Source organism: Triturus cristatus, chromosome 12, assembly GCF_964204655.1.
Source record: "Triturus cristatus chromosome 12, aTriCri1.1, whole genome shotgun sequence".
In the NCBI taxonomy this organism is placed as follows: Eukaryota; Metazoa; Chordata; class Amphibia; order Caudata; family Salamandridae; genus Triturus; species Triturus cristatus.
The window spans coordinates 755,651,773-755,677,821 of NC_140595.1; the positions used below are offsets into that span (position 1 = coordinate 755,651,773).

At 44.6% G+C, this 26,049-nt stretch overlaps 1 protein-coding gene across 1 annotated transcript in view; it reads left to right on the forward strand.

Annotated features, from left to right (window-relative positions):
• LOC146782716 (extracellular calcium-sensing receptor-like) overlaps positions 1–26,049 on the forward strand; it is a 134,390-nt gene that overhangs the window by 105,961 nt on the left and 2,380 nt on the right. Inside the window, exon 4 of the mRNA XM_085637204.1 lies at positions 7,893–8,114. Within this exon, the coding sequence (XP_085493330.1) occupies positions 7,893–8,114 (222 nt within the window). The remainder of the gene's footprint in view (positions 1–7,892; positions 8,115–26,049) is intronic.

Here is a 26,049-nt window from a genome sequence, read left to right on the forward strand (position 1 = left end):
AATCCCTACAACACCTGCTATGGCTGCTTTTTGTTGGAAGAACATGCCTTTGCTGTCCAATATAATGCCCAGGTATTTAAATTCTTCTACAGTATCGAGTTGGAGTCCCCCCCAATTCCCAGCGATACCGGTGTGTGGTCTTTTTTTGGTTTATTACCATCACTTTGGATTTGTCTGATTATACTAATTCCATTCTTGGCAGAGAAGTTGCTTGTTTTGTTTATCAAGTGCTGCAAGCCTATCTGTGTACAGCTTATTAGTATGAGGTGGTCAGCATAAATTAAATTCGAGAGGGTGAAACCTCCCAAATTCAGAGCGTGGTGATTGCAGTTGCCTAGTTCAGATGAGAGATCTGACATGAATAGGTTAAACAGTGCTGGGGCCAAGACGCAACCTTGCTTCAGTTCCTTAGTTGTTGGTATTCTCCTGGATATGCAATCGCTGGCACCCAACCTTATTGGTATATATGTGCCAGTATGGAGTAAAATCAACTGGGACAGGAATCTTGGAGAGATTTTCATTTTAGATAGTTATCGTAGGCAGATGTATAATCTATGAAGCAAACAAAAAGCGTTTTATTGATGTTTTTGACGGAATCGATTAGAAGCGATAAGGCAAGTATATTTGTCGATATCCCCATAAGTTTTTGGAATCCTGTTTGATTGATGGGAATAATGCAGTTTCGGATGCCCAGTCTATGAGTTCTTCCAGTAGAAGGCCCACGTAGTATTTGGCATTGTTATCTATTAATGCGACTAGCCTGTATGTTTTCGGCTTAATTTTTGCTGCCTTTCTTATGAATAGAGGAAATGATTGATCCCTTCCAGGAGTCTGGAATTCTTTCTGCTCCCAAAATATGCCTGAAAAATTGCAATAATGCTGCCGACCAGTAAACCGGGTCTTGCTTATATAAAATTGGTGGTATAACATTGGGGCCCGTCTCACCCTCTGCTCTGCCTTTTGTGATTCTGTTCACAATCCGTTTAGTCGAGAAGGATTACTTAATCTTCCCAACTTGCTTTCCTTGACCCGGCCAGTATCTTACGCTCCCCTGAACATCGTGTACAATTTCATCTTGTTCGCTGTTGAAATGATGCCAGAGACAGTTAGCCCAGGCTACGTTGGTCAGGTGAGAATTGATTCCAGGGGCCCTTGGGTTCTGTAAACAGTTCATTGTGCGCCAGAATCTGGAGCTGTTATTGGCTTTTGCATTATATAGAAGTTTGGCCCATGCCTTATCTGCATTTTCTCATTTTGCTAACCAGATGAGTTTCTTCTTGCTAATTTTAAACAACCCTAATTCTTTTTGAGTGTTATCATCTGGACCCGTTTGAGGAAGTTTTCATACTGCTCTATTTATTTATTTCTCTCTTTATTCGCCTTAATTGGGTAGTTTGGATTGTTGAGAGTTGGTTTCTTTGCATGCTAGAAGGCATGATGTGTATCTTCTGTTGGGCGTTTACTCCTGATGTTCCACTTGTTGCTTCTTTGTTGGTGTGAGCTTCCCGAGGCTTTTAGTGAATTTAAGATGTTAAGATGTTTATGTTCAGTAACTTATTTTCCTCTCACAGGGTTTTTGCCTCAGCCAAGAATTTTTCCAGATTGCGTGTTTTGCATTTGATTCTTTTGCAATTGACTGTTTACACCATACATGGGATGGGTAGGTGCTGTCCCTTATGAGTCCAATGTAAGATCTTGTGGTAAGTGGTCGCTGTAGTCTGATGTTCCTATCCAGAAGTCTGCAATTTTGTGGAAAAATTGTATTGAAGAAAAGGTGTAATCTATTTTTGTGTTTGGTGAAGCGTTGTGAAAAGTTGCCTTTGGCGGGCAATCTCCCAAGAAACGTCCATTTAGTGCTACCATACTCAGATTTTCTAAGTCCTTAAGAAGTTCTTAAGTTGGCCTGGTTTGTTTGCTCCACTTGCAAACTTCCTGGTGCGAAAAACCCCATGCCAAAAGGAGTTTTTCCACTGGTTGGTCCCTGTCCAAAGGCCCTGAGAGGTGCATATTGAAATAGCCTGAGACAATGAGGTACAAGGTTACCTCTTCTGTGAGTAGCCTCGTCAGCTCAGCTACCAGGAGATTCGCACCAGATTTCCAATCGCGTGGATAGAGATAGATATTTATGAGTATTGATTTCTTGATTATTGTCGAGACCTGCTATATCCAACTTAATTGCTTTTATGTCATTTGTTGCCGTCGTTTTGATGGCCAGTTCCTTAACAGTGTTTATGCACTTGATTGAGGTATAGGTTGTAAGACCTCCACTTAAGTGCCCAAATTTGGCACTTTAACATGCCGGAAGAGGGTATGATTTGTAGCCTTGTAGTTGAAATGGTTCATCCAACCAGGTTTCTTGAAATAAGTAAGATGAGATCAAATTGTTGAAAATACAGCAGAAGCTCCTTGTCCATGGTTTTGGTTCCTAGTCCATTCATGTTCCTGGAGCAGAGTCTCAACTGAGAGTCTTTTTTGAGTTGTTTCATGCCCTGTCAGGTGTTCTTGGTCTGACTATTTATAGTTCTTGTTATCCAGGAAAAATTGTTTCATCTGTTGGTTTTGCCTGCTTGCTAAGGGCTCCAAGTATTGGACTCTGTTGCCAAGACTGAGGTGCTGTGAGCCCCTTTAAGCACCGATTGGGTTTTCTCTGCGTTGTTCATATTTCTGGGCCTGCACTTCCTGCGGTCTCGGAGCAGAGGCTCTGGATAACCGATTTTCTGCTACATTTTTAATCGGATCGCCCAGGCGTTTAATTGGCTTTCCTCCTCCATAATTTTTGCAGCTATTTCCTGTGTGGCCTAGGTTGTCTTTATTATCTCTTGCGCTGACAGATGCTTATGGTCTTCAAATTCTACGAACTCCAGATCACGTGAGTCTACCTCAGCCAGGTTGCTGATGGAAGTTAGTAATCTCAGGATGTTTCCTCTGGTCAGGATGTCTCTTCTGCCTTTTGATTCATACTCCGGAATGAACAGAAATATCTTAGATTCCTCCTGCCAGTAACTGCTGTAATTAGTTCCTGTGACTTGTGGTTCTTCATGATTCTGGGGATTTATCTGCTCCGGGGTTAAGTGTGCTTCAGTCCCTACTGTGCTTGATGTGCCAACTGTGCTTCTGTTTCGGTCCCCTTCTCTAGTAATGACACCCTTGTTTTCCTCTGCTAGGGTTTAATCTTTCAGTGTTTTTGTCTTGGCTGGTTGGGTTTTCCGTTCTTGCAGTGTTTTTTGTCTTTTTTAAGTCGGTGAGAAGCTCCCCCATCAGTGATGGTAATATTGAGAGTTTGTCAATGATTGTAAAGCAGGTGCAACTCGGTTGGATTATTTGAGATTCAGTTTAGGCTCTCTTTATGAGGATGCTCATCTAAGTCAGTTTGCTATCAATATTTCAGACGTGTATCACCAGAAAGTTGAGAAGGGATAATTCAATATCCATTTATTCTGAGTGGTACTGCATAGCTGTTATTGAGAGCTGCATAGTGTTTAGGAGGTATGACCATACATTTGTTGCTTCAATTGGAGTGTCCTCAGTTTCCATACCTCGCTGAGTTTTGTTGTCTTTGTCCAGGGGTGCCTCAGGTGAGTATGAGGCTACCAACTTTTCCCACTCTTCTGTAGTAAAGTAAGATGTGTTGCTTGTTTCAGCTTTTAAATTTTATGCTTGTTTGGTGTCTGTCATCTCTGTGCCTCAGTCCATTTCTTCATGTACATTTTCTGGCTGTAAATCTGTTGTATCCGGGTCTGGAACCATGGTTTTGTTGATTACCTTTTCTTCTTTCCAGTCCTCTTGTTATTTATCTTTGATGTTGTTTTGAGCTTGGGCTGGAGGGTCAGCGCTAGCAGGCAGACGGGATCCTTCTCCGTTGATTACTTAAAGCGATATCTGAGCTTCTTGCACATTGCATATTAGGTTTTGGATCCTGGGACTGATAAGGCTTTGAGCGCAAGTTAGAGATGATTGTGATTTTTGGCTCCAGCGGTGTCCTTGGGTCTTTGGGGCTTCTTGCGTATATGGAAATGTGGCGCCTTCATAATCTGTGCCAGGTGTCGATGTACTTGCTGCCACATTTGCTGTTTGTATGGACGTATTTTAGGACACCCCTTGCCTGTTCATGCCTTTCCCCTTCATGCGCTATATCTCCGGCATTGCCTTCTGTGACTCGTGCTTTCTTGACTGGATCTTGTTTCATGTTTTGTCCCTTGTCGTTGTTGTTGTTGCTGCTGGTGTTTCTGTTTGACCAATTACCTCTGGGGGCAGTGGGGATGGAGCCCCCTGAGTTCATTACTACAGAATTCAGTACAACTCTGCCGTCCTTCACAAATGAGAATTTTGAATATATTTTGGGCTGGTAGCCAGTTTCTGTTATCTTCGCTGGTGCATCCCCATCAATCTCTACCAGAATAGTATGGTCCGTTATGTCATGGGCTCCTGTCTTAGCCTGGGCCTTGTTAGGTTCGCTCAGCATTTTGTTCTTCCTTTTCCTTTTGTTAATTACAGTGGTGACTGACCGCCTTTCTTTCCCTGACCTCATACTCCGCCTAAGGTTTTGGGAGGAGAGGCGAAGTCTTCTCAATTCTGCTCCCACCCTGCCAGAAAACAAGACCAGATGCTGCGAAGTGGTGGGTGGGCACTGAATCCACGTGTCCGCATGTTTTGCGAAGGGTCATTACCCATTGGTCATAGAATGGCTGTGCAGCTGGTTCCCAGCGCTGTGGCTTGGGGTTTGAGGACCCACTGTAATGTGGGAAAAGCCCTCACCCTCCAACACAAGGAGTTCCTGAGAGGAAGGGCCTGCAGGAGGGGGAGGAGCACCAGCCTGAGAAGAGTCGCCTAAAAGAATCCTGGTACCTGGGGGGGAAACAGCGAAGGGAGAGTAGGGGAGGCCCGATCAGGAGCTTTCAGAGCCGCTGCAAGCCGCACTCAGACCTGGCTGGGCCGCTTCTGCAGCACCCGGCTCAAACTTTGCCGGCTGCTACGCCGCTGCTGTCAGGGCCCCTCCCGATCACCTCCCTACCTCCTGCTGTTGCGCTATGCAGAGCTGAAGAATTGGAGCCGGTGCAGACTGCCTGGGCCTCGAAACCTCGAAGCCAGTACAAACCCTACTGTTGGGCCGAGGGGGGGCTGGAAAGAACCGCCCCTGACTCCGCTAGCTTCACTGACTCTGCTGGCTCCGATCCGCTGGTTGCTAGCAGATATGTTAAGTGTTTGTGTTTTTCAACAGACACACGTGATTTAAGTATGGTTTTTTTCTGCTGGTTTTCGTTCTTCTGCAAAAATCAAAAGAGGGAAGAAAGAGCAAAATGTTTTAACGAGGTCCTAAACCCAAGCTCGTCCCTGGAAAAATACCATGAATCTCAAGATGGGGTTAGTTCCTCTTTAGCCAAAGGGCGTTCCTAAAGTTAGACCAATGTGGCTAATAGTCCTGTCGTAGGAAAACCTGTAAGTCAGATCTTGGAGCCCTCACACACCCATTAGGGTGTCATGCTTCATCATTGGGCGCTCCTCATCAGGCTGGCGCTGCAATGCCCGATGGGCCTGGGGGCTCTTTGTCGGAGATCTTTCTGATCTGTGGATGCTGTCAAGATGGATGCAAGTGAGGAGTGTAAGTAGTTAAAAGTGTGAGCGGCGGTTAAAATTGGCTCTGGTATCCAAAGAACTTAGGGGCATATTAACAAGGGCCGGCGATAAATATCGCAAAGCGAGCTTAGCGCTTGCATATTTATCGCCGGCTATCTCTGGAATTTATCGCCCGGTTTGCGCGTTATTAACAACGCGCATCGCCGAGGCGATAAAAATTCCAGAGATAGTTGGGATGTCGCTGTTTTCCATGGTGGAAAACGGCGATATCCTAGATGATAGGGCCTGTGGTCTTAGCCACAAAATCCACCCCCCATGTTAAGTATGCCTTAGTCAGGAATTTAACAGACGTTAAATTCCTGCGTTAAGGCATACTTAACGCGATTTTAAAAACTCGCTACCCTCCCTTGTTAATATCGCGAAGCTGCCTTCGTGATATTTTCCCAAGGGAGTCTTGTCAGGCACGCCTCCTTTGCATCTCATTAGCGATGCGATCGGAGGCGTGCTGCAAACAGGCGCTAAGTCAGCAAGACACGCGATAGTGTGTCTTTGCTGATAAGGTGATTGAATTATCGCCGCTTTTCGCCCGAAAACGGACGCAAAAGCGGCGATAATTTCATATCGCCGCCTTGTTAATATGCCCCAAAGTTTTATAGGGAGTAGATACCAGGTCTCACTAAAAAGAGTGGTGCTATCATATGGTCATCAAGTACCAGGATAGTTTCTAATTGGGTGTTGTCAACATGTTTCGTGCCTTGTAGGCCGCTAAGTCGGGCAACACTTCGTCAGGACCAGAAGTGAGTGTGGCATGCACCTGTCTGGGGGTTTGGGTCTCCCTCTAATAGGGGATGACCTAATGAAGTTGACCAGCTTGTCTCATCGGGAATACCGGCCTATTATTCCACCTCCATAGAGGTTGGATAATGCTTCTCAAGAGAGGCGGAGGTTCACAATCATTGTAAGGGGCCCAGGATTGGAGGCCAGGACACATTGGTCTCACCTAACCCCCTCCATCGTCCTGGCCGCACCCAGACCTGGCTTTGCAATGCTTTAAAGCAAGGTGGTATTAACTAGGTAAAAAAAACAAATACCCACAGTTTCTGAACGAAAGCCCAATCTTAAAACAGACAGATCAGGCTGTAAATAAAAAACTGACCCCTACGTGAGACAGATGTAAACAAATTGAAAAACATCACATTGCTTGTGAGTTACAGTTCACGGCATACATGCAATGCACTGGATCCTTCCAAGCATGAATAGGGGTAGGATTTGTGATTTCAGTTCAAATCCTATGTAGATAGCGCAGAATTATCTCTGTGCCATGTTGTGAGGCTGTGCATCACACACAGCAGCAGGAGGCCAATCTTAGCAAATATGGGTCGGTCCTGAGTTTCTTCCTTGTCCAACACAGTGCAGTTAATGTGTCTGCTGGGAAGCGCTATATGAAAAAGTAGTAAATCTGGGTCTAATACATTTGTCAGCATCACCTCTACCAGAACAGTTGCTCATCTGCAGTCACTAGAGGAGACATGCTCATCAGTTCCACATACAGACAGGAATGCAGCTGTGTATTGTGTTGGTATAACCCAGTCACAGCAGACTTACTCTTAGGAAAATTGTAGTCCTTAAAGTGATGATCTAACATGGTTGGAGACTCTTTTCTGGATGTTCTTTGCAAATGGTAGTGGGACATTTATGAATGTCACCACCTCCAAAGCTTGATTCACACATAAATCCTGGTCAAACTATAAACGTACCTTCTTCTTCAAAGAATGCATCTGGGAATCCTACATTTCCACAGGTCTTAAACTGATTAGCATCTGAATCTGGTATAAAGATGAGTGATGGAAATCCAGCAATGTATAGAAGTGTACCTGATAAGAGCATGTTTCAAGCAAATATATGCAAATATTTTGACTTAATAAAAAGTAGAATGTTATACATATTTGGATTAGTTATTTAATTAAACATTGTATGGAAGATATACTATTGACAGGAGCAGACTGTACATTGGATTTGCACTTCCTATGATCATATGACCATACAATATATATGACCTTCTGATACAGCATTCATATATGATTTACCCAAAATCACCCAAAATTTGAGCACACTTGAAAAACTTTTGTAAGCTAATAGGGCTCATTGTGACCAATCGCAATTTTGTTTCCAAATGCCGAGTTGATTCAGGAGATAAAAAGAAGTTACCAGTAGCAAATGACTTATCCCTTATATATTGTATTGCCATGTTTCAATACTGTAGCTTTCATTTATTCTGATGCTGATGCATGTTCTTTGCCCTCCCCCTCACCCTGCAGCTTCTCCACTACGTTCATAACGTCCATTTTCAGTCTGCCGATGGCGCTGACTTTTCGTTTGATCGTCACGGCAATCCGCCGGCATCGTACGACATTGTGAATTGGCAGCGAGATACAATGGGCACCACTCGACATGTGAAGGTGGGCATGTACGACTCGACTGAAACTCAGAAACTCATCATCAATGCCAGCTCCATCATCTGGGCAGATGGGAGCACTCAGGTATGCCACCTCTGCGTGAATCTATCAAAATGGCAGAAGTAGCGCCAAGGCCAGATTGGGAACCAAAAGCAGCCCTGGAAATTATGCCAAACCAGCCCCTGTACGGTGCATGGCGAGAGCGGCGAGTGAGCCTGACCACTACCAAAGGGTGCTTGGGGGGTTTCCCCCACAAAGGAAATTTGGAAAAACATGGTGCATTCTAGAACACATTTTTCATTATATATTGAATTGTATTAGTTTAAAGCATAGTTAATGATGACTTTATAGTGTACCAGGATACAACAATCTTTGTTGGGGCTCTTCAATAATCGCCTCATTATTACCCTCCGATCTCTCTATAGCCCCTCTCTCCCATGTATTTAGTTTAGTTTATAGCTCCTCTCATAACAGTGGATGATGTTGGAGTACTTTACATCAACACACATAGAGAGACAATGAATCACACATGTGCAAATCAGTGAATAGAAAATGTTACATAGGCAATGGAGACTACAAGGTGTAGGATTCACATTTCATTCATGCTGGTCAGTATTGTTTAAGAGTGATAGGTCTGGAGAAGCACAAATTCAGGATCCAGAACATAACACAATGGATAGGGTTGACTTTATTATTCGGAATTCACTTCTACCAAAAAAAAAACTTTTTTATCTAAATCAGGATAATGAAAGACTAGGGAAAAACATAACTTTTTAACCTGTACCATGCAGTTTGCATGCAGCTCTTTCATGGTAGGTCATAGCTCACTGTGCTAGATTACGATTGTAACTCATGAACTGCACAGTAACAAAAGAATCTCTGTGACAAAGCAGTAACTCACTGAGCTATGCACTTAAACTACTGTTCTTTGCTATGCCTAGTACACGTTCTTTGCAGCAGGCATATATCTACCCTCTGCACAGATGAGTCACAACTGCCACTAGACAAAACTCTCACATCTCTTCAGCAGGCACATTAATCACCAGAGTTTTCTTGACATTTTTATTGTTACCTGAAACCTGCTAGATATTCAAGGGAATTTGCAGTGCTTTTAAAACTGCTGCACTGCTACAAAACTGCCCCTACTAACTAAACCAGCCCCCTAACCTTCAAGCCTCCCAGGGACATGCCTAATACCCGGCCCAGCCAGTCCAGCCTTGGGTAACGTAGCCCTCTTATGTCACCTACTAGATGGCGTTCTTCTCTTCCAAGCATTGATTGTGTATTACACTAGGGATGTGTGAGATGGCTGACATCTGATCAGTGTTTTTTAATATTTAAATATAGAAATGCAGGTACACAATATCCCACAGTATCTCTTTGCTATTAAGATGTTCTGGTGCTCCTTCATGTATGCCTTCTTTATGAGTGATCTGTATAATTCCTGTGTGTGCTGTAACTTCTGTTACCTGCAAATAGAGGGATTATAATGTTGGCAGCTGCCGCTACACTCCCACAGTTATCCCTGGTTAACTTTCTGGAGGGTAACCCTGCCAAAATGTATAGGGAGAAACATTTCTGGAAGAAACATGTGGGGATGTTGGTGCATTAGGCATCAAAATCTGCTAATTAATTCCCATTATAGAAGAAACACTGGTGTTTACGTGATTTTTTTTTCACCCAATAAGTTACAACTCAATGGAGTCGGATTTTTTGGAGTGTGAGAAAAAGTCAGCCCAAGCCTGTTAATGAGGCCCTCAAAGTTTTGCTCCATGTCTGAGAAGTGCTTGTAGTCTCTCATGGAGAGTCTTGACCCATTCCTAAATTCTGGTATTCTCCTTTTCAAAGTAAGGAAGTGCACTACTCAGCTTCTGACAATACTTGCCCATTTAAAGTACTGCATTTGATTAATGGAATGGAAAAGCATTTGTAGAGCGCATGGCTACCCGGAAGCATCCCAGCGCTAGTACCGACAATAGAGGGAGGAAGACAGAGCTTACGGAAAGAGATACGTTTTTATTTGTTTCCGGAAGGACATGTGATCAGGGGTGGTACGTAGATGAAGGGGCAGGCCATTCCAGAGTCTGGGTGCATTGTAAGAGAAAAGTCTGCCGCCACTTCTGGCCTTCTTGATCCTGGGAACCTCAATCAGATGCAGATCATCTGATCTGAGTCTACGATTGGCTTTGTATGGGCAAATCAAGTTAGAGATAGATGGAGGACCAAGTCCCTGCATATCTTTGTGCACTAAGCATAGGCATTTGAACTTGATACGTTCCTGCACTGGGAGCCAATGAAGGGCTCGAAGAGCCGGTACTGCTGACAGTCTATTGGGGACTCTTAATAAGAGTCTTGCTGCGCTGTTTTGTACCGATTGAAGTTTCTTGATTACTGAGAGGGGGGAGCCCAGGTACAGAGCATTCCCATAATCCAGCCTAGAAAAAATTAATGACTGAATCATTACTTTCCTAGCCAATGGAGGGAGCAAAGGTAAAACTTTTCGGGCCATTTTGAGTAGGCCGTAGCAGAGGGCTGCTGTTTTCCTAGCTTGAGTTTTTAGGCTTAGGTCCTGATCCAGCCATAGCTCCAAACTCTTGATTTCTGATTTTGGAGTGGGGGCTGGGCCCATGCATAGTGGCCATAACTTGGTCGGAGTGTAGTGAAGGGAGTTACCCAAAACCATAATCTCAGTTTTTTTACCGTTGAGCCTGAGTTGTGAATCATCCATCCAGCTTGAGATGTCTTTCAGGCAGGCATGGATGGTGTGGAATTCTTGGTTAGTTTGGGTGAGTCCAACCACTAGCTGGGTGTCATCAGCATAGGTAATAATGCGGATGCCATAGGGTTCTATCTTAGCTGCCAGGGGAGACATATATACGTTAAATAACGTTGGGCTAAGAGAGGAGCCCTGAGACACCCCGTTCGGCAGCTGTATGGATTTGGAAACCACATTGTCATTGAAAACTTGAAAGGTTCTATCCTCCAAAAAGGAGGATAGCCAGTGGAGTGCTGTGCCCCTGATACCAATGTTCCTTAGCCGCCGGATTAAAGTCCGGTGGTTCACCGTATCAAAGGCGGCGCTCAGGTCAAGGAAAATAATGGCAGCTGACCCTCCAGAATCCAGGATCTTTTTGCTTTCCTCCATCACTGCTAGAAGCGCCGTCTCGGTACCTTGGCGTGGGCGGAAGCCAGTCTGGGAGGGGTGGAGGAGGCCATGTTCTTCAAGAAAACCTGACAGCGCTCCATTTACGAGTTTTTCAGTGATCTTACTAATGGCAGGGAGGAGAGAAATGGGGCGATAGTTGCCTGAGTCAGAGGGATCCAGGTTGGGTTTCTTTAGCAAAGCCTTTACCCTCGCCTCTTTCCACCCAGGTGGAACTACTCCAGAGGTAAGAGAGATGTTAATCAGATTTATTATGTGAGGGGCTATAATGGGAGCGACTTGCTTTAAAATGTTCATTGGTGCTGGATCAGCTGGGGAGCTGCTTTTTAGCGTGGTCCATAGGGAGTCGAAAATTTCCTGGGTTACCAAAGGAAAATCTTTCAGAATGAGATCTGTTTGAGGGTCCAAATAGGTGAGGGGTCTTCCTCTATCTTAATCGGAAGAGATTTTACAATAAGCTGGACTTTATTGCTAAAAAATTCGGCGAGTTTATTACATTGTTCGCCTGAAATATCGGGGGCTGCTCTGGGCGGAGGGACTTTAAGAAAACTCTTTATAATCTTAAAAGTTTCTCTCGAGGAATTGGGTGCCGCTAGAATTTTGTTTTCATAGTATAAGGCTTGGGCTTTCCTGAGTTCTTTTTTATAGGTGCTGATAGATAGTCTGTATTCCTGTTTTTTTAATGGTAGGAAGTCTTTCCTCCATTGCCTTTCTTTGACTTTACATTGCTGCTAGAGGACACGTAGTTCAGGTGTGAACCAAGGTGTATCTCGTGTCCCTACTGGCTTCTTTATCCTAGTTTTAGGCAGGACCGTATTAAGTGAGTGCTCAATCCAACAGTTGAAGTCCTCGTTAGCCTAAATGGGACATAGGGATATGGTAGGTTTTCCTTTTTCCAGTTCCCGAGACCACTTATCCATAGAAAGCTTATTCCAGCGGCGTCCAAGTGTCCAAGATGGTTGTATCTTGGGCCTGACTGTTTGAGGAGACCAAAGGAGTTTTATGAGAAAGTGGTCTGTCCAGGGAAGTGGGGTGGATTCACTCGCCTCCAGATCCGGTAAGTTAGAGAACACTTGATCAATCAGGTGGCCTCCAATGTGAGTAGGTTTTTTAATTAAGTGGGGTAGATTAAGAGAGGAGAGATCATTAGAGAGCTCGACGGCATTAGTGGCCAGGGGCGCATCAAAATGGAGGTTAAGGTCTCCTAAGATTGTGAAATTGCTTGAGGCACTCGCTAGTTTAATAGTAGCCTCCAGCAAGAAAGTAAATACATCCGTTCAAGAGGTCACAAATGTCATAAAAACACGTGCAAAACATCAAGATTATTAAAAGTTAAAAACTGTCTCAGAACTTCTATTGCGTGCAGGATATCACAGAATTAGCGTTTTAACACTGACCTGCAGCCACACTCCTACGTGAGTGCTCTGCTTCCGGTCTAAAGTCGGTGAAGCGCGGTCGCATCAGCGAGTGTTATATAGGATGCCCCCGCCCGGGTTCAGCTACTAGAATGCTGACCCGGCGCTGTGAGATGCGGAAGTGAGTGTTCCGCCCCCCCTAGAGCACTGAACACAGCTCTAATCACAGTGATATTTTATACAAAGTAAATACATCCGTTCAAGAGGTCACAAATGTCATAAAAACACGTGCAAAACAGCAAGATTATTAAAAGTTAAAAATGTCTCAGAACTTCTATTGCGTGCAGGATATCACAGAATTAGCGTTTTAACACTGACCTGCAGCCACACTCCTACGTGAGTGCTCTGCTTCCGGTCATGTTGGACTTGCCTGGGTAAGATGTTTGGAGACCCCACTATGGAATGAAATTCAATCAGGCAATGCCAGACAACCTCACTCCCTGTGCTTCGAGGAATGCTGCAACCTTCTGAATGCCAGAGTGCTCTGACCCTCACATGTGTTCCAAAACGCCTTCAAGCAAAGCATCATAAGGCAAGTATGACTTTTCTTATGCCAGGCTGCTATGGAAGGCTGCTATGGACACTCCGGCAAAGTATAGTCAGTCATTGGCACTTATCAATTCCTCCCAGCTGAGGCATGTACTCTAAACACCAAAAATGAAAGTTTATAGTTCTTAGTTAATGGTACTGGCCATTTCTGAGACACCTAGCCAGTTCTTCTGAAGCAATAACATGAGTGGGGCTGCAGTGTGTATGAGGAATCGCTCCAGCGTATCCTTTGGAGATGCCCTGCTCTCTCAGAGGAATGGAAAGAACTCCTAAGGACAGAATGGAACCAACTAGGCATCCGTATGTGCTGGCAGGCCATTATTTACACACTTAATCCTGGAAAACACCACTTTGAATATCTCATTGGTCAAGTTTGTTGCCCTAGCTGTTAATAAACATCATAAAGAAGAGAGAACACAACCCGTGCTATGGCATCAGTCACAAGCTCAAACACCTTCTATAATGGAGTGTCTTCTCTACAGCACAGGAAACAGCCATTACATCATTGCTTGAACCACGCATTGCCTTATCAACGAGGTACGAACCACGAATGTGTCTTTACAATGCATTCTTTTACCATACAAGTTGTTACAATGGCTTGCCTTAAGTAAAACGTTGTTGGTCTGATGTTGTGCTTTAAGTCCAACACTTTCCTTACTGTTGCGTAGACTGGAATTGGAATAGTAAATTATAGTATTCAAAGTCCAGTGCTTTCGCTGTAGCGACTTGCCTGGAAAAAGAATGCTTTATAAAGACGCATTCATGCTTTGAGCTGCGTTGTTGAGGCATGCATTGTAAAGGCCTACGTGGACCTGACATTCAACCCTACAGCACATAGAGGCAAACTTGTCCAGTTAAGTGATCTAAGAATAGTGGGTTTGGTTCAAACGAATGGCCAGCCAGAAGTGCTGTTGAGGTACGTTGTCATTGTGCTTGCCTAAGGACCTTTCAATGTGTTAAGAAATGTGTACTTTGCTGAACCCCGCTTTAATGAGTCCGCCTCCCACACCAATGTTATTGTTTAATTTACAGTGAGACCAGTTTATGAAATTCCCATTTTAAAGTGTCATGGGAATAGGTTTGTGTTGCGTACTCTGAGTTTTTTTTATATATTTATTGAAGGCACACTGAGCCAAACTATTCTTCAGTTTAAAATGGAACAATTGGCCTTTGCAGCTAACTACTGCTGGCAAAGATTTACTGCTATTCCGCTCTTTGCAATTTGTACTCATCATCTATTGAATTGTTTTTTTCTCTTTCCTTTAACAACAATTCTCTTTCTTCTCTAAATATAACCATCAACATTGGAGTTGGCTGCAAAGTAAATTGGTTCCTGAGCCTCACAATCGAAGCAATATTATTTGATTCACTATGGAGTACTACTGATAAATGTAAATGCCTCAAAGGTTATGGATATGAAATTTATGGTGTTTTAATCTTTAATGGCTTTAAGTAACTGAACAATAAAAAAAATGCAAGGGTCCCAAAGGGATTTCAATAAGAGAACCCACACATTTGTAAACCAGATTTTTACCATGAAGGCCAGCTTTGTGTTAAATGATCAAAGATTATTGCTATCCTACTCAAAGTATTTATAAAGGCTGGGAGGGCCGACCAAGATTTAAATCGGTGAGCATGAGGTCAGCATAGATACCTTCAGGGGATGCAGTATTCCACTCAGCCACCAGGCAATTCTGCAAGTCAATTCAAAATATTTCAAAAGATTTGAAGAGTGTTCCAAGGAGCTTGAAATCTCAAGAGCTCTTGATATCTTGAACTACAAGTAAACCATCTTTATGTTCATACCTTAATATGTGAAGAAGGCTCAAATAATGAGAGAAATTGGTGTTTGTTTAAATTGCTATCAACTGCAGAAATTTTCCAAAGCCATTCTCTTTCGTGTGATAGGATAGCCATAAACATTTAGATTAATGTATTTCAGTTTCTAAAAAAGATTTGCATTCTTCGGTTCTTGAACATTTTTTTTTCTATTTAATGTGAATACCACGCCCATCACATTTGTACTGCTAGGGTTCTCTTACAACAAACATGCACAGGGGCAGGTTTTGGTATTAGGAAATGGGTAATATGTGCCCTTTTATTTCCACTATATTAGAATGATCATTATACAGATTATTAAAATGATAGCAAATCACTTACATGTGGGAGGTCAGTTTCTATGCTTTTTAAACACTAGACATGAAAAAAATTATTTTTGGAACTGCTTCTGTGGTAAACTCACACCACTGCCTCTGCCCAGATCACCTATGGCATTCCTTCATGATTAGGTGTGCAACATTAATGGTGGGGTTTTAATGCTAGCTCTGGTTCTTTGGACATAGCAATGGACACTTCAACTAAAAAAATAGTGAATGCTGGCCCGCGATGCAACAGCAGCCTAACAGATCAGTCAGCACAATTATATTTTCCAAAGATAAACCTCCAAAGCATGGGGTTTTGATCTAGAAATTACAAAAAAGCAGAAAAAGATATTAGAGGCAAGTGTGGAATGTTCTCCATATGTGTGGGAGACACTTTTAATCTTTTCCTGTCTGGGACCTCCATGCTACACATCTCGGTCCCAGACAGGATAAAAGTATTTGTCTGATATATATATATATAAAACATTAGTCTGGGGAGGGGTGCCACATCGCCCCCCTCCCACTTTAAATAAAGCTATTGGCGCTGGGGATGTGGTGGTCCCCAGGGCCAGGGGGGTCCACGTGCAGCCACCCGTAAAAACTTTAAGATAGCCCCGGGGAGATGGTGGTCCCTGGGGTATATGGAAACCCAGGAGGGAGAGTTCATGTGGCCCTTATCATTTGTTTGTGACCAGGCTCTGGGAGATGGGGTCCCCAATGCTGAAGTCGACACAAATTAAATAAAACTTTTGGCTCCAGGGAGGTAGAGGTCCCCAGGTCCTTGGCAGTCCCCGCAGCCCCCGCATCATTTTTAAGTTAACCCAGGGGAGGTGGTGGTTCCCAGGGCATAGGAAAGCCCCAAAGGGGGGTGTGCAGCCCCCCTCCTTTGGTTAAAATGAAGTCCCCGGGAGGTGGTGGTCCCCGGGGCTCTTATAGCTAATTGGAGGGGGACCCCAAGGCTCCCTCCTTAATATCAGTAAAGCCCCAGTGAGGGTGGTGGTCCCGGAGGCATTTAAGTTGGAAAGGCAAAACAGAGGCCAGAAAAGCAAGCAGAAAAAGCAAAACAGAGAGCGGAAAAATTAGAAGAAAAGGCAAAACAGAGGTTAGAGAAATGAGCAAGAAAGGCAAAACAGAGCAGAACAGGGCAAAAAAGCGGGGAGAAAAATGAGCAGGAAAGGCAAAACAGAAGGCAGAAAAAAGCACAAAAGGAAAAACAGAGCAGAAGCATGGAGAACTCACTCACACACTCACATACCCACTCAGAGACTCATGCACCCACTCACAGACCCAATGAGACACTCATATACCCCCTCATAAACCTACTCAGAGACTCATGCAACCACTCACACACTCATGCACTCACTCACAGACCCACTTAGACACTCATGCATCCACTAATAGACCCACACAGACACATGCACCCACTCACAGACCCTTTCAGCCTCACAGATCCACTCACAGACCCACTATGAGACTCAAGTACTCACTCAGATACTCATGCACCCACTCTCAGACCCACTTAGACACTCACACACCCACTCACACTACACTGTGACACTCAGTCACACTCTCAAGTTCACAGGTTACACTTAGGACATTTAAAATTAAGAAATCTTACAAATTCACTTAAAAATTCAAAGGTTACAGTGACAGTAGAGTTAGGAAATAGAATTAAAAAAAATAGAAATTCATTGAAAAAAGCAAAGGTTTCAAGGATATATAGTTAGGCTCAGATTTCACTCGTACAAAACCGGAGGAATTCAGCAGTTATTGTTACCTGAGCTAACTATAACTTACGCCCACGAATGTACTGCTTATGTCCTCATATTTTACATCACTCATGACATGGTCACTGACATCATTGGTGACATCTCAAATAACATCACTGATGAGATCATCCACAGACCCACTAACACACTGACTCACACCTCATAGAACCTTTCATATACCCACTCTCAGACAACCCCTCACATAGCTGATCACAGACCCATACCAGTACTCACACAATCAATCACTCATACATAGTGCTACACAGACACCCACTCACTCATACTGCCACTCTCACACCCTCTCAATCACCCATACAGAAACTCATACAGCTACTCAGTCATCCATACAGGTACTCACACACCCACATGTTCACCCATACAGCCACTCATAATAGCACTCACTCACCAATAGTTAGTTACGTACCCACTCACCTACCCATACAGCCACTGACAGTCTTACACTCAGCAATACAACTACTCACACACCCACAGAACCACTTACATGCCCATTCACACATCTATACAACCACTAAGACACACGCACCCACCCTTATAACCACTCACACAGACATTCAGTCTGCAATATAACCACTCACAAACCCACTCTGACATGTATGCAGCCATTCATACAGCTACTAAAACAGCTACTCACTCACCCATACAACCACTCACAGACCCAAACAGCCACTCAATCACTCATACAGCCACTTACACACCCACTCTGACACATATGCTGCCACTCATACAGCCACTCATCCACCCATACAGCTATTCATATAACCACTGACGCATCCATACAGGAACTCACACAACCACTCAGAGACCAATATAGTCACTTGGACATCCACTCACACACTAATACATATAGTCACAAAGCTACACAGATTAGATATGCTAGAAATAGCATGGCTAAATACAAGTACAGAAGGAATAGTAATTTAGCTTATACTGCAGCTTAGTATATATCTGTAAGCCCGAGAAACATGTATGGAAATAGTCATGTGATGATGTCATCAGTGGCGTCCTCCGTGATGTCATCAGTGATGTCACTGGCCATTTCATGAGTGATGTAATATGTGAGGTCATAAGCAGTGCATTGCAGGGGGCATACATTATAGTTAGTTCAGGTTATAGTTAGATCAGTTAACTATAAATGCTGAATTTCACTGGTTTTGTGAGAGCCTAACTATAACGTTCCTATAACCTTGTTTTTTTCAGTGGATATATGACACTTGAGTAAAAACGTTGAACTAAGATACAGAAAAATGTAACATTTAATTAAAAAGTAAAGTGTTTGTCATCAAAGGAGTCAAACTCCCGTTCTACTTCCAGTCTGAACAACGATTCGGAAAGTGTTGGCCTTTGGAGGGGTCATATTTACTATTCCCACTCTAGTGTAAGCAATAATTCACAAGATACTAGTCTTGGAATTATTTAGATTTACTATTCGTACTTCAGCATAACAAAATTAAGGAAACTTTGGAGGGGTGAGATTTACTATTCTTACTCCAATATAAACTAAATGAGGGAACATGTTGGACCTCAGAGGAGTTATTTTACTATTCCTATTCCAACATAAGAAAAAAAAAAGGAAAGGTGTTGGACTTTGGAAGATTTATATATACCATTCCAACTCTTAATCATTTAAAAAAAACATGAAATAAATAATAATAATAAATATTAAAACATATACTAATTAAAAAATACTATAGGAATAAAAAAGTAAATGTTTAAAAAAAGTAATACATAATAAGTTATTAAATAAAAAACAAAATCAATACAATGAATTCCCTATTTCTGAAGAAAATATAAACACCAAAATAATGTAATGAAAGAATAAATAAAACAATGCTAACATTAAAATAGTAGTTAATGAAATCAAATATGATCAAAATAAATTGGTTATAAAATGCATTTTACAAACTTTATTAACTTGCACTGCCAGCCAAACAAATCTGCACGTATTTACCACCTGCTCGGGGAGATTGTAAATAGAAACAGATTTTGGCCCTTTACTCCCTACAAAATGGCGATAAACACACAGTTAGGACTCCTAGGTTCGTTCCTCATAATTCATAACTACTGGATATAGGTGCAGGGATGCCAGCCAGACGTGGAGATTTGGACCCCCAGTTATCCCCTCACCAAATTTCACTGAACTCATAATGAGTGCTTTAAAGTACTAATTGCTATTGAATCCTGGCTTCAAAATGCTTCACATATTGCAATCTCAGATGCCGGAGTTCTATATTATGTTTGCAACTGCCTCCTTCACAACCAAAGGTGTGGTAGAAGGCACGCCATTGTTACGAACTTAATGTGGATACAGGGTCCTTTTTGTTTTTTCTGAATTTTACTCACAAGTTGCCTCTTGCCTGGCAAGTGCTCCTCACACATATTCAGAAACTGTCTGCAGTTTATTGGTGAAGGGCTCACTGCTTGAGAAGGTGTCCTACATGTATGACTATTGAGTGGGGCTCACCTGTTCCTTGTCAGTGAAATTGATCTCCCCCTCGCAGCTCCACCATCAAGAGAGGCCTTCCCCTGAGCCCCTGCACTCTTGAGTGCTGGTGTTCGAGGCCCTCCTCCACCTGCAGGTTTTACCTACGCCTTATCCCTGGTGGTCCAGTGGACCACTGTCTCCTTTCTCTCGCTCCGCTCTCTCTCTCTCCATTGTCACTTATTTTTCACTGATTTCAATCTCCCCCTTTCACTCCCCCTCTGTGTCTCTCCTCTGTTTTCACTCGCTTTTTACTGATTTCAACCTCCTCCTTTCACTTCCCCTTCTGTGTCTTTACTCCATTTTCACTAGTTTTTCACTGATTTAATCTTCCCCTCTTACTCTCCTTCTGTGTCTTTCCCCCACTTTTCTTGCACCTTTCACTGCCTCATTTCCACTCTTTCCTCTCGTTTTGCCTTTTCTGCCCATTTTTCTCTGCCGCTGCTGCCCCTGCGACCCCTCCCCCCAGTACGACCAACGCAACCGGCCCAATCCAGCTCCCCGTTCCCGCCTTCCAGCTGTCCAGCCCTCCCCGACCCCTACTTAATGGTGGCCGCTGCGCGCCCGCGCTGCTGGTGCTTCAAAGGCAAGCTCGTCTACGCCTGTCCGCGACCAGCGCCAGGAACCCTGGACCTCCTCAACGCCAACGCCATGAGCCAGTGGCACTCCACGCTCAAAACCCATGACGCAACAACAACTGCAAACTAGCATCACCAGCCAACACCCACAGACCCTTCAACTGTCACCGCTGCCGGCACACCTGCAGCACCGCCAAGACCAAGGACCCGGCACAACCCGCCCGCAAAACCACAAACCAACCGAAGACCCTGCAATGCATCCTCCTCAACGTCCGATCCCTCCACAAATACACCAGTGAAATGTGGGAACTCCTCGTCAGCCCCACCCCGGATGTACCGTTCTTCACCGAAACATGGACCAACACCACCTCGGGACTGGACATTGCCATCGCCATTCCCCAAGGATCCAAGATCTCCGGGAAGGACCGCCCCACCCGCCCGGGAGGAGGAATCACCATCGTCCACAAATCCAACCTCTGCCTGAGCACACTCCCTGACGAGCCGACAGACCTGATGGAACACCTTCACTTCAAGATACTGACCAGCCCTACCACCACCCTCCGAGGAAGCCTCATCTACCGACCCCCTGGACCCTGTGGACTTTTTGCCAACTCCATCACAGACATCAGCTCCCCGCATGCCATCGCGTCCACCAACTACACCCTACTGGGAGACCTCAACTTCCACCTCGACAACCAACTGGATCCCAGCAGCACATCCCTCCTGGACAACCTCCACAACATTGGACTCCACCAAATCGTGACCGAACCCACGCACTCAGCAGGACACACCCTCGACCCCCTCTTCACAACAGATAACTCCATCACCTTCAGCCACACCACCGAACTCCCATGGACTGACCATCGATGCGTCCACTTCACCCTCAGAACACCCACCATCCACAGGCACCTGCACCTGCTCCCACGAAGAAACTGGACCAGAATCACTGACCACCAGCTAACCTCATCACTCAGCAACTCCACCCCAACCATTTCGGAAAATGATGACCACCGCACTGCAACACAAACCCTGCACAGATGGATCTCCATCAGCGCCAGCACCATAGCCCCCTCAAGAAAAACACCCACGCCAAGAAAGCCAAATGGTTTACCACCGAACTTCGAGAGTCAGATGCACTTGCCGCCGACTCAAAAAGGCCTGGAGGAACACCAAATCCACCGAAGCCTTCAACAACTTCCGAGCCGCCACCAACGCCCACCACCAACTCATCAGAAAAATGAGGAAAAAAGTGATTGAAGACAGAATCTCCACTCACACACACAACATCAAAGAACTCTTCAACATCATCAAGGAGTTCGCCCAATCCACCAGCGAGTCCACCGACATCCCTCCCTCACAAGACCTCTGCAATAAACTCAGCACCTTTTTCCACCACAAAATCAAGAGCATCTACGACAACTTCGACGAAGACAACCAACACACTGAACCCTCACCAACCACCCCCGACACCCTGATGACAGCGATCGACAACTAGACAGCCCTCACCACCGAAGACACACAGGAGAGGATGAAGTCAATCCACTCCAGGGCCCCCACGAACCCCTGCCCCACCACATTTTCAACAGAGCTGCCGACACCATCGCACCCATGCTCTGCCACACCAACAACCGCTCCCTGGCAACCGTCACGTTCCCCGACGACTGGAAACACGCCGAGGTCAACCCCCTCCTGTAGAAACCTTCGGCGGACCCCACCGACCTCCAAAACTACAGACCCATCTCTCTGCTCCCGTTCCCAGTGAAAGCCATCAACAGTCAACTCGCCACATTCATCGAAGTGCACAACATCCTCGACTCCTCCCAATCTGGCTTCAGAAAAAAACACAGTACGGAAACCGCCCTCCTCGCTGCAACAGATGACATCCGCACACTACTGGACAAAGGAAAAACAGCAGCCCTCATCCTCCTCGACCTCTCAGCGGCGTTCAACAGAGTATCTCACCGCACCGTAATATGCAGACTCCACGATGCAGGGATCCAAGACAAGGCCCTCAACTGGATCTGCTTCTTCCTCTCTGGCAGAACGCAGCAGGTCAGACTCCCCCATTGCTCTCCGACCCAAACCTACCACCTGCAAAGTCCCCCAGGGGTCCTCCCTCAGCCCTACACTATTCAACATCTACATGGCTCCGCTCGCCCCCATCGTCAGAACCTATGGACTCGACATTGTGTCATATGCAGACAACACCCAGCTCATCCTCTACCTATCCAACAAACCCAATACCGCCAGACACAATTTTAGAGAAGGCATGGAAGCCATTGCCAAATGGATGAAAAACAGCTGCCTACAACTAAACACCAACAAAACAGAAGTACTCATCATGGGCCCAAACCCAGATGCATGGAATGACACCTGGTGGCCCCCGTCCTCGGAAGCCCGCCCACCGTCACGGACCACACATGTTACCTGGGAATCATCCTGGACTCCGAGCTCAAAATGGACCGCCAGATCAACTCCGTCTTGTCCTCTTGCTTCCACACCCTCTGCCTCCTACGTAAGACCTTAAAATGAATCCCCCTCAAACACAGAAATACCGTCACTCACTTCCTGGTCACCAGCAGACTCGACTACGGCAACGCACTCTACGCCTGAATAAACAAAAACCTTACTCGCAAGCTACAGAACATCCAGAACGCCGCCGCAAGACTGGTCCTTGACCTACCAAGACACTGCCACATCTCCCAGCACCTGCGCACACTCCACTGGCTCCCCATCGAAGCTAGAGTCACCTTCAAGATACTCACCCACGCCCACAAGGCCGTTCACGACACCGGACCAGCATACCTGTACAGCCGACTCAAATTCCACGTACCCCACAAGCCCCTACGATCTGCCGAGCTCTCCTATGTTGTGGTCCCCCGCACCTGAAAGGCCAGATCGGGAGGCTGCTCCTTCTCCTTCCTCATGGCCCGAGCCTGGAACGCCCTGCCGCTCCACCTCATACAGACAACATTGCTCACCATCTTCGCAAGAAACCTCAGAACCTGGCTCTTCGACAGACCCCCCCTTGATGGACTAGAGCCTGCTAACCCCCTACCCCCAGCGCCTTGAGACACTTACGGGTGAGTAGGCGTGCTTAACAAACGCCTGATTGATTGATTGATCGGTCCCTCATCCTGACCTAAGCTGTCACTTGTTGTGTCAGTGACCTTGCTTTGCTGGGCCTTTTATGGAGCACTTACAGCAACACCCACCCACATATAGCTTGCAGCCTACTCAAGGGGGAATGATGAGTCAAACAATGCCCTTATCTGAGAAGAAAGATCATCTTCTCTCCAGTCAGAGGTCATTCTGTTGCAACTGCTGTTATAACTGTTCAGTGCCATGCAGTTCCAGTCTCTAGTTCTTGTGAAATTGTCCACCATACACTTCATGGAGCTTCAGTAAGGCCCAGAGTTTTCAGGCACTTCCAAGATACAACATACTCTAGAGTGACACTAAGGACACCCGGACCTCACTTGCCATCATGTCTTGTATAGATCCTCGCTGAGTCACAGAGGCCATCACAATTTCTCTCCACCTCAGTACCTTTACTATCTTCTTCCATGCAAAATCCTGCTCATGCAAGGGCCCTGTCAATCCCCCTTGGTCATCTTCTCCCTCAAAGGCAGGATCTGAGGCAAGCTATTGAATGTCCACAGGTTCTGGTCCCAAACCTGACAGTGGGAATTAGTGGTAAATGCACCGATCCTGGTGCACAAAAGATTTTCTTTGCAGGCACAGGTGTGGCACTTTGGATTTTGCTGGAGAAATATTGGGATAATGTCTAGACGTTTCTATCCCCTATTTATAATAAAGTTAAAAACAGTAGTTGTGTAATCCAACAGGCAGCTCTGAAATCGTTTCTGGGAAATTCTGTCCTTTTGTTTATTCTACTCATTCTGATGCAGTCAAATTCTTTGTCACAGGGTGTGAGCAGGATGGTGGGGTGGAGCTTACAGGCAGCTCTCATATGAAACCCAGGTCAAATGCACCAAGGCAAGGACAAGTTAGGCTAGGGTGGCTGTCCCACTTGTTATCCTGTGAGGGTTAGCCCTTCCAGAGAACAATGAGTCAGGAAAGGGCATGGAAAAAACCTTGAGCTTCAAAGGCATCCTCACTCTCTTTCCTAAACACTCCTCAGTGTGACCCAGAATAAAGGATCTCTGAAATGTTCTGGATGGAGCCCTGCAATTTACATCTTCTGTCTGGACTCTCTCTCCAATCAGCCATCTTAGCTTCAACTAGAATGTAGCAAATACATGATGGATTCCAGTGTGGCTATGGCCACCTCTGTCACACACATTCAAATCTATGCACAAACCAATGTGTACATGCATCCAACAGCCACACCACACATGGATGGGTAATGGTTCTGATACTGGCAGACCAATTCAAAAACCCAGGAAGAGAGGCTGGTTGACCATTCCTCATAGCAGGCAAACGGTAAAAAGACTTGCTTTGCTACTGGAGTCATATCTCTATCAGCACAGTAGGTCCTCTACAGACCAGTGAGCTGACAGAAGATACACTGATCTAAAGGAGGGTGAATATGGTGACCCCTGCAACATAGAGCCTCGGTCTTAATCCATATCACAAAAAGCATTAACAGAGCACATGCACTATTGTCATATGTGAGGAGGTAGAAGTCATTGAGCTTGCCACTGTGAATTTGAAGGAGCAGCAAAAGATCCCCTGAGTAACACATAGGACCTTTCTTCACTCCAAATCCCTAATCATAAGAACAGTATTAAGAATGAATTTGCTCTATCATATGGGTAATATTGTGAGAAAACCCAGCTAGTGAATTCTACTCCACATTTAGAGATTTTTTTTAAATTTGAGGATTTTCGATTACCACACAATTTAAATAAGGCCAACAGTCCTCTCTGAATGACCATTGAAGTAGATGGTGGTTCACAGAGTTTCCTGTCATATGTCTAATCAATAAAGTGTGCCACCCTTTTGATAATTCTTTCAACCACTGATGCTGTGTTTGCAGGACATGCACTTTGATGTTTCTTGCCTAACATTCAATAGGAGCATTTTGGTAGTAAGCACTATTTTTATATTACAAAAGGTGACTGTGTAGCAAAGCTTTTTCTTAAGCAGCAAATGTCATATATATGACTCATGCTATTATATGTGGCATGGTGATTAGTATGAGTTGAGCTGAGGGATAATGTTTGAGTGAATTGTCAAACACTTCATCTAGCACATTCAGTTTACAGATGGTTAAGAACATTTGCATTGATTTGCCTCGATATACAACTGGATGGACGTATTTCAATGTCATAGCTCAGGCATAAAATTAAGGTACCACTCTACTGATATAGTCTCAGTGCACTGCACAATGAAACAAAGTAGAGTCATGAGGCAGTCTTATCCATAGACCATTAATGAAACCAATGCAAATACACCTATATCTGTATACTATTCAAGATCTATCACAACCACCATCTGCTCAGTTCTCCGAAGGCTGAATTTATGTCATATAATAACATGCTCAGAACTGCAAGAAGGAAAAAAGAGAGCAAGGAAGAATAAGAGAGGTGGGAAAGTCACTGGTAAGTGAAAGATGAAAGACTGACAGAATTGAGGCTTTTGTGAAAGAGACAATGGAAAGACAGGATAGTAAAAGATTTGAGAAATGGAAAAGACAGATGAGTTACATATTTGAGACCACAATCACACATGTTGAGACTCTCCTTCAGTGTAAATGCAAAAGGCCAATATTATTGTGTTTATAGAGTTACTAGAAATAGCCAACATATCAAATGCTTGTCACAACTTTTATCTGTAGAAGTTCAACTTTCTCACATATGTCCCTTCTCATTTACCTGCTTATCTGGAGGGTGGAAAGCTCTAACTCAAATAACCTAATGTGGCTTTATACATGTGTGT